The sequence below is a fragment of the Simochromis diagramma genome, unplaced genomic scaffold, assembly GCF_900408965.1.
Source record: "Simochromis diagramma unplaced genomic scaffold, fSimDia1.1 OVJJ01000421.1, whole genome shotgun sequence".
NCBI classification, from domain to species: domain Eukaryota; kingdom Metazoa; phylum Chordata; class Actinopteri; order Cichliformes; family Cichlidae; genus Simochromis; species Simochromis diagramma.
Genome location: NW_024387250.1, coordinates 1,801,462 through 1,813,666, shown reverse-complemented (window position 1 = coordinate 1,813,666; position 12,205 = coordinate 1,801,462). Strand labels below are relative to the sequence as shown.

The 12,205-nt window shown below is 40.6% G+C and overlaps 1 protein-coding gene across 1 annotated transcript in view; it reads right to left on the bottom strand.

Moving 5' to 3' along the window:
- Nucleotides 1–6,919: 6,919 nt before the first annotated feature.
- wdr27 (WD repeat domain 27) overlaps nt 6,920–12,205 on the bottom strand; it is a 46,544-nt gene continuing 41,258 nt past the window's right edge. Inside the window, exon 24 of the mRNA XM_040002026.1 lies at nt 6,920–10,417. Within this exon, the coding sequence (XP_039857960.1) occupies nt 10,304–10,417 (114 nt within the window). The 3' untranslated portion in view covers nt 6,920–10,303. The remainder of the gene's footprint in view (nt 10,418–12,205) is intronic.

The window sequence follows — 12,205 nt, the reverse complement described above, 5'->3', positions numbered from 1 at the left end:
GACTGGCATTGTAAAATAAGCTTGCATAATCTCCCAAATGCAATGAGGGCTCTGTTTGCATGACAGTTGCACTATAATGTATAGTGTGTCTTTCAATATCTGAGAGATGGGGGGGGGGGGGGGGGGGGGGTGTGAGATGCTACTATCATTATTATGCATTTAATGTGCACTTCACAGATTTCTATTAGTAGTTGGGGCTGCTCACATCTCCAGTAAGGTATGCCTGATCTAGAGCTGCATTTCAGCTGCAAACTCTTGAATGAAACTTTATACTTAAATATAGAATCAAACAGATTTAGTGCAGGACAGATAGCACACGCTCTTCTTAGTGAAACAAGCTGGAAAACCACATTTACCTTAAAATGAAGCGAGTTCAGGCAGAGCTTGGAAGTTGCGCTTTTATAGGCTAATTAGCTTTATCTGGCTCAGTCACAACTGAGTGGCAAGCATGATCCAGTCATAAATATGCAGGTGTACACAATTATACTGTCTGACTGCACTGTCTGACTACACTGTCTGCTGACTGCACTTCAGGAAGAGGCTGTAGTTTAAGATCAGGATATAAGTGGTGTGACTGGGAGGATGTTAGTATTTAGCCAAAAGCGCTAATATCGCTGCTCAAAGCAATTCAGCGGCACAGCGTAAATGTGCAGTTGCATTTGTTTTCTTCAAGAGTTCACACAATAGCAGTTTCCAGTCTTGCTTTCTGTGCCAAACACGGTTCGGTGACTGTCACTGACTTCATTTGTTTTTTGCCCGTATAAACATTTGTGAGCTCTGCTTTATTTTCTTTCCTTACACTTTAGACAAAACGTGTCTTCCTACTTGACCTGATGAAAAGCTTTACGGTTTACACCGTTGGTGATGTATAGGGCCACAACACAGCAACCCACCAATCAAACATCTGGGCAACAGAAAAGCTATGGAAAATGCAGGTCTTGTACAGAAATAGATCCTAACTCTTAAAAATGATAAACTTTTGGGTTTCTAAAAATGTCCTCGCTTCAGATCTCATCCCTAAAGGAAAAGAAAAAAGTTTTTTCTCACACTGAGATGAATTTTAACATGTAGTAATTTACAACGTTTGAGTTGCCCAACAGGGAGTTGGGCAACAAAACAGAGCTCTATGAATTGTTCTCATAGGTTTTGTGAAGCAATTGAGAAGTCAACAGGAGAGCAAGAAGACTGTGGAAAACACTCAAAGACGTGTGTGCACACCATTAATCACTGTATTATAACGTCACAAGACTTCCAGTTTTGACTTTTGGGCTTTGAGGGAAATTCAAACTGTGCAGTGACATGCTAATGCTGCCTGCTGGTCACCCTGTATCTCTGAGCAAACAGGGACTGATACTATAACGAGCATGGCTTATGCAGTCATCGCTTGAAAGGCCAGCAGCTGCAAAGAATCCAACATGACAAGACAAAAACAGAGTTGGTTTCATTACGTGACACCACAAGTTTGCTTTCAAAGCATTTTAATAGCCAGTTTTCAAGTAAGAATGGCTCACATACCTTGGCTTAGAGCAGACATTGCATCAAAGTGAGATAGCCAGTGTTTGACTTGTTCTCCTCCCAAAGGTTTACGTGTGACCTGTGTGGGTGGGATTTGTTGACACACGATTTGTAAATCCTGCACAACAGAATGTTTCCTGCATGATATTATGCTTGGGATCATAAGTGGATCCGGGCAACTTTTAAATTGTATTGAAACAATAAGAGCAAAATCAGATGGTTCTGGCCTTTGTTTGTGTGCTCAGCCAACATCCTAAGCGGAAGGATGAACAGAGGGAATCTTGTTTACTTCCTTTGTTGCCTGCAGGACCGTTGAAGGATGGCAGGCTGTGACGGCCCCATTAATCGCCTGTTGGTTGCTCATGTTTAGCGAGCGCCGAGCGCTGCCAGCTTTACGCAGCGTTGCTTGTCGCAGTGATGTAACCCGGCCTCGGTCAACTCAGCAGGTTAAGACTTATTCCCAGATGTGTATTTGAACCATTGGACTCGAACGAAGGCAAAACGTCCCCAAATTGCAGGTCTCAAATACAAGTTTGGCGTTGAGTACTGAACTTCAAATAAACATGACATCCTTTCAAAGAATGAAAGAAAAAAGGGGGGGGAAAGAGAAAGTAATAGCAGTGTTTCCCTAAATTTACTTTGACTCACACTTCCCTACATTTAGGTTAATAATCGAGTGATTACAAGAACAATCCCCATTTTGCTTTCACTCTCTTTTCTCACAAATGCATTTTCATTACTTAGATGCAATCATTTGGTAATGACTTCCAGATTCCCATTTTCCTCTTTGAGCTGATGGGATGTGTGGAGTTATAGCAGAACAGTAAGATCTCTTACTGGAAATTTATGAGAGCCTAAGAACTGTGAGAATTATGAGTTCTTTTTACAGAAGACTTGTGCAAGAGTGACTAAGAAATCTACAGGGAACAGCAATGTAAAACCTACAACAAAAAAAGATTGTAGGTATGGACAGCTAATGCAAGAACTAAGAGGAGTGTTGTGTGAGAGAGTGAACAAAGTGAGAGTGAGATCTCTTCAGCGGAGAGGAAAGGAGGAGGAGCTTTGGCCTTGGGTCCCTGGGCACAGAAGGTGCTGCAGCATAGCTGAAGCTTCAGTGCCGATACAAACTCATCCTGCATTTTAGTTGCTCAGGGACGTAAAATGTAGGTAAAGGTTTGAGTTTTTGAGTACTGTAAAGTACATACATCACAACAAGGCATCCTGCAGAAGTGTTGGAGAGTAGATAGCACAATATTTCATGGCTTCCATTTTTCATTTATATCGCTCCATGGTTTTACTTCCTTACAGTTTAAAAGTTTCATATTACACTTTTCATTTTGATGCTTTGACAGTTACAGTTTCATGACACAAAAAAGAAACCTGCTTTTATGTACCCACGGAACATTTAATAACTACAATTTAAAAAAAATCCACCCCTTGACCAGTAATTTAAAAGTTTGAGTAATCAAAAACTGGACTACACGATATTTTCTCCATTTGCAAAGGAGGATGGTAAACATGCCACACAGAAAAACAGGAACATGAGCACCACGCAGGGTTTTATTGTCTTTTTGGTTGTTACAGTACAGGTCACTGCTCACCGCTGTTCTTCTTTCAGTAGCCATTTTCACACATGCACAGCAGCCTTGAACCTCTCTAGACTTCAGGCTATATCCAAAAAGATGCATTCATCTTCCAGATCTGACGATTGAAGCCAACCGGAGACATTATAACCAGAATTCTGAATGTAAATCTACAGAAAAAAAATCCCCAAATGCTAAAAACTGACGATTGTCACACTCCTGTCACCAAGGAGCAAATAAACTGCTGGAACAGGAAACTTATTAGTCGACCATGTTGTTTGCACTAATACGTGCATGCAGCAGAGATTTGCAGAGACTTCAGAAGTTGTAACTGTACTTCATACCTTCTCTTGGCATACCATATACATAGGGTGAATTAGGATGGCAGTCTGTTAAGTGCTCTGCTGGAATGAGCCAAACATATTGATTGTGGTTGCACTCCTAACTGGCCTGTGTGTACCTTTGCAAATGTGTAGTAGAAGTAGTGTACTTGTGGAGGAAATATGAGCCTTTTAGAGCTTACTTTGGCCCACGTTGCCAAACTTGATGGATTTGAGAAGCAGTTCATGCAGTTTCTATCCATTTATTTAGATAGTGGTTTTATAATACAGACAACAAAGTGGTTCACAGGAGGCCTCCTTGTGACAGTCTTATGAGCATTAATTGTCCTTGGTTTTTCATCAAGAGGGCAGCAATGAAAATGCTCCAGTCAAGTCATCTTTTGCAAACAGTCAGTTTTTTCGTACATTACGGGAACATGCTGTATGTGACCGGGTAAAATGTAGGAACATCAACAGCGCCGTGAGTCCTGACTCCTGCACGCTGTGCTGAGGCAGCATCCTCACCTAAACCAGAGGGACTACTTCCAGGAATGAAACTGTACCTCATGCTATTACCTGTTGTGTGCTGCGTGTAAAAATGAGGAATTGCGAGCAATGTCAAGGCCCGAGTTCACCAACAAAGATGTTTGAAAGGTATGGAAAACTTGCATATATTGTTCATTATTCAAAGTGAATTGCTTTATGAGCCACGGGTAATAAATCTATTTGGTATTTGAGCGAAGAAACACGGAGATAAATTCGATTTATGAAAAAGGCAACAAACGTATGTGGTTTTAAACAATAACTTCATTGTTTTAACACCTTATTTGAAAGCAACAAATCCGTCAAGTGGAGGGGAGAATGTGCTGCATGCTGGTTTTTGATATAACAGAAAAAAAATAATCACTGAATCATACACCGAGGGTCGGTGCAGTTAGAAGGAATGTTCCAGAAGAGAATTTCCTGCTCATTATTGACTCCAGGTTTCATCGCTGGCAACCTGACTCTGTCTGTACACCGAAAGCTTTAAACATTTGAGGTGAGTTAGTGTGACGCAGCTACAGTTTCCTTCAAAAACCATCTAAAATTCAGTTCTGAGATGTTTTCACTTCTGCTGAACCAGAGTTCATTCGAGGGTATGAAAACTTGGCACCATATGAAATGGAGTTCTGCCATATACTTACTTTCTTCCACAGATTTAAGTTACCCGGACAGGTGAAAGCCACGGCTAGTTGGCAACCACATAAGCTTAAAACTAGGCTCGCAAGGATGACACATGATGTATGTGTGCGTGTTTTTTAATATCTCTTACTTTGATGTGTTTTCAAACACTGCCGGCACACTAAATTGGAGCAGAAATATTGATCACATCTTCCTCTTCAAAGCTTTCCCATTGTTTGTTTTATGGCAAGAGTAAAACTCTAAGAACCAGAGCTTAATGTTATGTAACAATAGTAATATTAAAAAAAATGACAGATTAACAGGCTACATAGAGACACATGCACTGAAATGGAGCTCAAGCACATGTGCTGGTAATTTCCCAGCTTACTTAAACATGATTAAAGAGGAAAACATAAAATTGCCTCTTTAAGGAAATAAATTCAGCCATAAAAACAAAGGAATTCACTAATGGTAGAGGTTAATGTTCAAATGCTATCTTTGTTCAGCGAAAGGTTAGAGTTTAGTTTGATGAACCTGAGAAATGGGCAGAGACTTGATGGTTTATACTTACTTGCCAAACTATCATCTTATCTCACCTTTGCGCCTCGGCTTAATGGAGCTGATGAAGTGCCTTAACCTTATAAATACTGTGTGCTCAGTGAGGAGGTTCTTGTTTTAAGGCCATTATGACACCTCTGGATTTCATGTTATGTTTACCTTTTTGAACGATCAACAGTATTTGAATGCATTTTACCTCAACAGGGTTTGTTCACGGATCTGGAATCCTGTGTTACGTGCTCCTGTTTTTCCCATTTATCCCGCTAACTCCGCAAGGGTCTCGTGTTGATTTATCAGAGTGTTAAGGGTTTCAATGTTTATGCCTCGCACCTTGGATGACACCATCTGGTAATAATCTGTATTTCCGTTGTTGTCTGCACAACGGAGCCCAGAGCTGCTCAGGACAGAGTCAAGTACAGTAAAGACGCTAATTGCTTGTCTGTCTTCCTGTGTGGCTCCATCGGGATATTTCACCAATATTTATTAGTGACTTTAAACTTTATCTTTCATGGTCATTATTTACAGTTACCTTGAATGTTGCAGTCAGAAGGGGTTAGGCTGGGACATGCGCTGCACCGTTCAAAATAGAATCTGTAATTTGTGGACCACAAAAGGAGAAGCAGAGCGCAGCGACTACACAGCATGTTATATCTGATGCATGAACTAATGTATGTACTCAGGGCCTCATGCTAGATGGTTTTCAGGAAGGGTGTTGTCAAAGTCAAAAATGTTCTTGACTTGGCTGAGTGACAGATTTAATGTGAACTGGACTCCGAACAGCCATAGCTTGTTGTTTTACACAAACGACCGTAAAGTACGGTGATCAAAAACAAGCCTTCTAGCATTGACACCATTAGCAATAATCTTACCTCTTTTCCCTCCCCCATGTTAATGAGCATTGATTGGTTCACTTTGATAAGACTTCAGAGTTTGTCAATGTGGTGGGGTGACTCACAAATAGGTTACGCCGTGCTAGTCTGAGGTCTCCCTTAGAGGAAGGATGAGAAGTTTGGCCATTTTGGAGAGTGTCAGATCAGAGCTGCAACTCCTCCACATGGAAAGGAGCCAGTTGAGATGGTTTGGGCATCTGTCAGATGACTCCTGGGCACCTTGTGTTTCAAGTGTTTCAATCATGTCCTACCAGAAGGAGACCAAGGACATGCTGGTGAAGTTACGACTGTTGACTAGCTTGGGAACACCTTGGTGTTCTGGGTGTCCCACCAGAACTGCTGGTGAGATAGCTGGGAGGAGTGAGGTCTAGGCATTTCTGCTTAGGCTTTAGCCATGGTGATCTGGACCCACATAAGTAGGACAAATGGATGTATGGATGTTGTCCCCACAGGCTAAAAAGCAATGGAAGTAACATGCTGGTCCAAGTATAGCCAATCCATAAGTGTCACGAACCTGCTTGTCCTTATAATGGTCAACAGCAGGTGAAAAAGAGGTCTACTTGAAAAGAATTATATAAGAAACTGACCCTACTTCTTGCTTGATTTATCTCCTCAGTAAATATTTTCCCAGTGAGTTGTTGATCTAAATTGCGAGTTGCGCGTCTTATTTAATAGAGAATTATGTTCATTTTGTAAATTATAATCACACAGAGTAAACTACAAGATAAATTGGGTTATGTTTCCAGACGTAGCTATTTGTGATTCCCAAATTGCTTCCGTATGAGAATCCTCTGTTGCTGGCTTCTCAGTCTGAGCCACCTCTGGTTTCAAGAAGATGCCAAAATGCCATTATCAGGTGGAACAAACTAAGATGGAAGTAGCTAACATAATGCATAAAGGTCACGTTAGCTACTTCCATCTTTTATGTACAGCTTATGGTTGTATGGTTGCTTCCACTGTAGCACACTGATGCTCGATGACTGATACCATCATTAGTGTCTGAACATTTGAAGACTCTCATTAAATAGATTGTGTATGAGCTGAATCTCAGTTATTTTTCCTGTAATTTACGTATAGAATATAAATCATTACAGATATCATCAGTTTGGATTTCTTTGGCACAATTTATAGAACATTATACGTTGTTCCGTTAGCTTTGCTTATACTGGAATGAACTGAGAGAGCAGAACAGCAGTTTTTGACACGTGTCCACTCCCTTAGCTTTGAACTCTTGAGAACAAAAGAGCAGAAATCCTCACGAGTCTGTAGATCATCAGTAAAGTTCACGTGCCTCATTATGACCCAAGGGAAATGTGTTCAGAGTGCTGATGAGACTGTGACCAGCGAGCCAAAAGACCACCAAACCACATAGCGGGGAACGACACCTACATATTTGTATATTATGCTGAGGGCTCTGCATATCTTCCTCCAGCGTTACACCATGTTCAGTGCTGTCATATCCAGCATCTAATAATTCCAAAGCTGGAGACAAAGTTCTTCTTTCTGTCAGTTTCAATGACAAAAGACTGTGAGAGATTGAATGTTGGACACTCATAATGTTTGGGTGTGGATATTATTGAAGTCCTTTTTATTTTCAAGTGTACTTCATTCTTTAGTGGTGAGCTCGATGAAGGGAGTGGACCCAAAATGACCTCACACAGACAAAGGATTTGCACATATGGCAATATATTACTTTGTTTTGAGAGCACATGCTCACTGAATTCAGGTTAATTAATTCAAGGAAAGACACTGAATACACACATTCCAGGACGAAAATAGAGAAAGAACATGGCTGCGTAAATTTACCCCAAAGACAATTTATCGTTCTGCTCCGATAAAAAGTGTCTCCTACTTGCAGGAACACTAAAGCTCACCGTGACAGGGAAAATGCAGCGTTGCCAGTACATACTTATCTTTGTGGCATAAACACACACACCTACACACACACACACACACACACACAGTACATACATAATGTAATGCATGACAAAGCAAGAGGTACCACCCTATAAATCCTATCCATATCTGGCAGCTGATACTGTGCAACTTCAAAGCTATACTTCATGATCTAGCTGAGGATCGCACTGCACATCCTCACAGACAGCCTGCCTTGGTATCAATTAAAGTAAGCAGTCCAAAAAGGGCAGAGTAAATCAAATACAGAATACTGGACAGGGGACAAGACACAGATGAGCAGTTTTTGGAAAACAGTCTGAGGAAGTTAAGACTGAGCATACTATCAGTGGATTTAGCGCCCTCACATAATGCGTCAACTCTGATATCTTTTCCTAATGGACAGGGGATGAGTGATGCTTGAAATTATGTCCCCCTGCAGATGGGGGATGAGCGTTCCTCCTTTCTGTCTGAAGACTGAGTTAAGGCTTATAATATGGTGGAGGTGACAGGAGCAGCAGAGCAGGAGATAGTAACTGTTTTTCCAAAGAAAATTAAACATCACCAGGAAACGTTACTTAGCAATAAACTGTGGTATTAAACTTGAGATAGAAAGAATATCTTAATGTTGAACCTAAGAGGACATGCGATATAGGATTGATGACTTTGTGACTTCAAAAATTATTTTTGATTTTATTTCCAAATCAATGTAAGAGAAAACATATTAATCTGTCACCTTGTTTGGAGATATAAGAATGACACAAAAGAATAGAGACTTAGTGGCCTCTGGCTGGGCCATTTAAGGACATTCACAGAGTGGTCCTGAAGCCACTACTTTGTTATATTGACTGTGTGCTTAGGTTTGTTGTCCTGTTTGGAGCTGAACCTTCAGCCAAGTCTGAGGTCCAGAGCGCTCTGGAGCATCGTTCCCTTGATCTCGACTGGTCTCCCAGTTCCTGCTGCTGAAAAACATCCCCACAGCATGATGCTGCCACCACCATGCTCTGCTGTAGGGATGGTATTGGCCAAGGGATCAGTAGTGGCTGGTTTCCTCCCGACATGATGTTTGGCATTCAAGCCGAAGGGTTTAATCTTTGTTTCAGAGAATTTTATTTGTCTGATCTGAGAGTCCTTAGGGTGCTTTTGGGCAGACTTTTTGGCTGTCATGTGCCTTTTACTGAGGTGGGGCTTTTGTTTGGCTGTTCTGCCACACAGGTCTGATTACTGGAGTGCTGCAGAAATGGTTGTCCTTCTGGACCTTCTCCTCTGTCTACAGAAAATTCCTTAAACGTCATGGCTTGGTTAGTGCTCTGACATGCACTGTCAACTATGGGACCTTATGTAGACAGGTGTGTACCTTCATGTCGAATCAAATTAATTTACCACAGGTGGACTCCAATCAAGCTGATCAGCAGAAACAGGATGCCCCTGAGTTCAGTTCAGAGTGTCATGGCAAAGGCTCAGAATATACATGTTATATTTTAATTTATTATTTTTAATAGATTTAAATTGTTTTGTAGAATTTTGAGGTGAAGAATGAATTGAATCTATTTTGGCACAAGACTGTAACATCACAAATGTGTTTTAAAAAAGCTCACAGAAAATAAACTGGAATCTTGCATCAAATGGGAAACATTAGAAATTTAAGCTTGCCAGCGTTTTTGTAAATAGTGTTGTTGCAAAACCAATTTTTCAACAAATTCAACAATTTTTGAACAAATTTCACATTGAGCCTTTATATCCTCTACTACGTATTAGAATACCTGACAGTTTGTTGTGACTAAGGTAGAAAGGACTAAACATCCAGCACAAACAATGGAGATGGGTGCATCAGTATGAACAGTAGGAGCATCTGTGTGTCTGGCAGCCAAAGTGGTTGCACCCAGTTGATGTCATAGCTCTACGTGCTGATCTGCTAAGTGGAGGCCACAGCTAGCGATATAAGAAGTACATCTGTTCCACATACTGAACAAACTAAACGTTATGCTTGACCATTCAGAATGTGCAACAGATGTGAAAAACTGCTAATAATAATTGTTTTTGGCAAATTTAGCGATATTATGTTTAATTGACTAAATCGTGCATCACAAAAATGCAGCTAAATGAGTTCAAAGAAAGCAGTGTGCTCCCTTTAAATAAGAAATGCGCTGGAAGCATGGGCAGGAAGTTTAACAAAGACGAATGATCTGAAATGGCTGGTTTCTACTGACAATTTTAAGCACCGAGGAAGAACACACAAGAGCACATTTTTATATAACTCTACCTGTTTTTCATTAAACCAAGAGCAAAAAAAGAAAACATTTAAATTCTTCTTTCCCAATGAAAATCCCACTTGGAACTGCATTAATAAAACCTGCATGGGCTCTGCAGGGGCCAGCTGTAATTACACAGTCTTGTTGAGGACACTGTGCACGGCAGCGCTGGTGTCACAGGACAAAGAAGAGCCACTGCTAGACTTAAACAGCCTGAGCTTCCCATCCAGGGTCCCAGTTAGCAGCTGTGAAGAAAAGAGAAAAAGCATGACATCATATTACGCTTTTATTTTTGCACACTTTTTTTCTAAAACCGTGTCAGACATCACTCTTCTTTTTACCACCTCTCTATTTAGAATACAGAGTTTCATAACGGCACACCTAGATCCCCGAAGAAGAAGAGCACCACTGAGGTCAAGACCATTCTGTGTTCCCCACCAAAATTCTTGATTTTTCATACTTGCCATTTATCCCCCCCCAAAAAAAACCATCATGTTGCCAGGCCTTAACTCTGTTATATAACTTTGTTTATTCAAACGAGGAGATTGAGGTTCCTGCCAGCAATACTCTCAGTGAGTCAAACATTTGGAGATTAATAAGGCACCCACACAACAACACAACAATAAACTAGCATTAATCCACACCCTGTAGGCAAGCACACACGCACACACTACACACTTAATGACATGTGCAGGCTGCACACAGACAAGCACAAATACAGACAATCAATGCTTGACTATAATTTTTAGTGAGACGTACACAGTGAATCATATGTCTCTATCAGCCAAGAGAGCAGATGAGGCTGAGGAAGCATTACCTCAGCACTCTGACAGTCCGTCAGAAGCAGTGGGAAACCCTCTATGTGGGCTTTGCAGGTGAGACCTATAGCACATTTTTACATGTGCAATTGTTCAGAATTTAAAAGTATACCATATTATGGAAAAATAACTCAAGATAACTCACAAACAGCTGTTATAACCTCTATTTCATGCCACTTCAACCCAAGTGTATTTTTACCACCCAGTCTTAAAGGACAAGTGAGCATATCTTTATATAAAGTCACGGCCTCCGGGGCCTGAAAAGTGAAAGTGAATGCTAAGGTGCCTGATGCCTCTGGCTTGACAAAAAGAAAAGAAAAGAAAGAGATCTTGTTGTATAGAAGTCAGGGGTAAAACAAACCTTAGGCTCACATTGACCTTTGACCCTCAGTAAACATCTACATGATGAGTTGATGTTCTTAATTGTTCAGTTCTCTTTCATTTTTTTAGTTCAGTTCTTTCTGACCTTGGTGTTAATTTAGTAAATTATGGTGTCCTCTAGAGTCTTAAAGGGCAATAAGATAATAATGACTCATATGTGATTGACAAATAGCTACCAGTGAGCGTGTCCAGTAAGATCCACCAGTTACTTTCCATGTTTCAAAAACCTCAATGATGACACTAAAAACATTGGTTAGGTCCATCCCTAACCAATGGATGATGTCACAGTATGTCCATCTTCTATATGACACCTTTGTAGGTAAGTGGAGAAAAACAAAGAACCAATCAAAAAAACCCCAACATTTTACAAAATGGGAATACTCCATCAGGGAGTTTTACCTATGGTGATTATCTAGACCTGAGGTGGCTGTAAAGACAGCATCTTTTTAAAAAGCATGATAACATCAGGAATCTTGGCAAACAATGATTTGCCAAGTTGTGATAAAAAACACATTTGGTACAACAATGGTCCAACATTTTTTCCCTTGTACTAAAAAGGTTTTATGCGGGAGAAATAATCCTTTACCAGCAAGCAGATGCCTGTGCTGGGAAAGGGAGTCACAATAGCTGAGGTCTGAGGATGACTCAAACACACTAAACTGGGCTGGATGCATTCTTCCTTTGAAGGGTGAAAGTTGCAGTTTCTCTTCTATAGACACATTAAAGAATTCCTGGCGAGTGTGAATCCCAGAGACAAGTTAACTTCCTCATAAAGGCAACCCAGTGAGCACAAACATATTACATCTAAATATGCATAGTATGTGATCGTGAGTC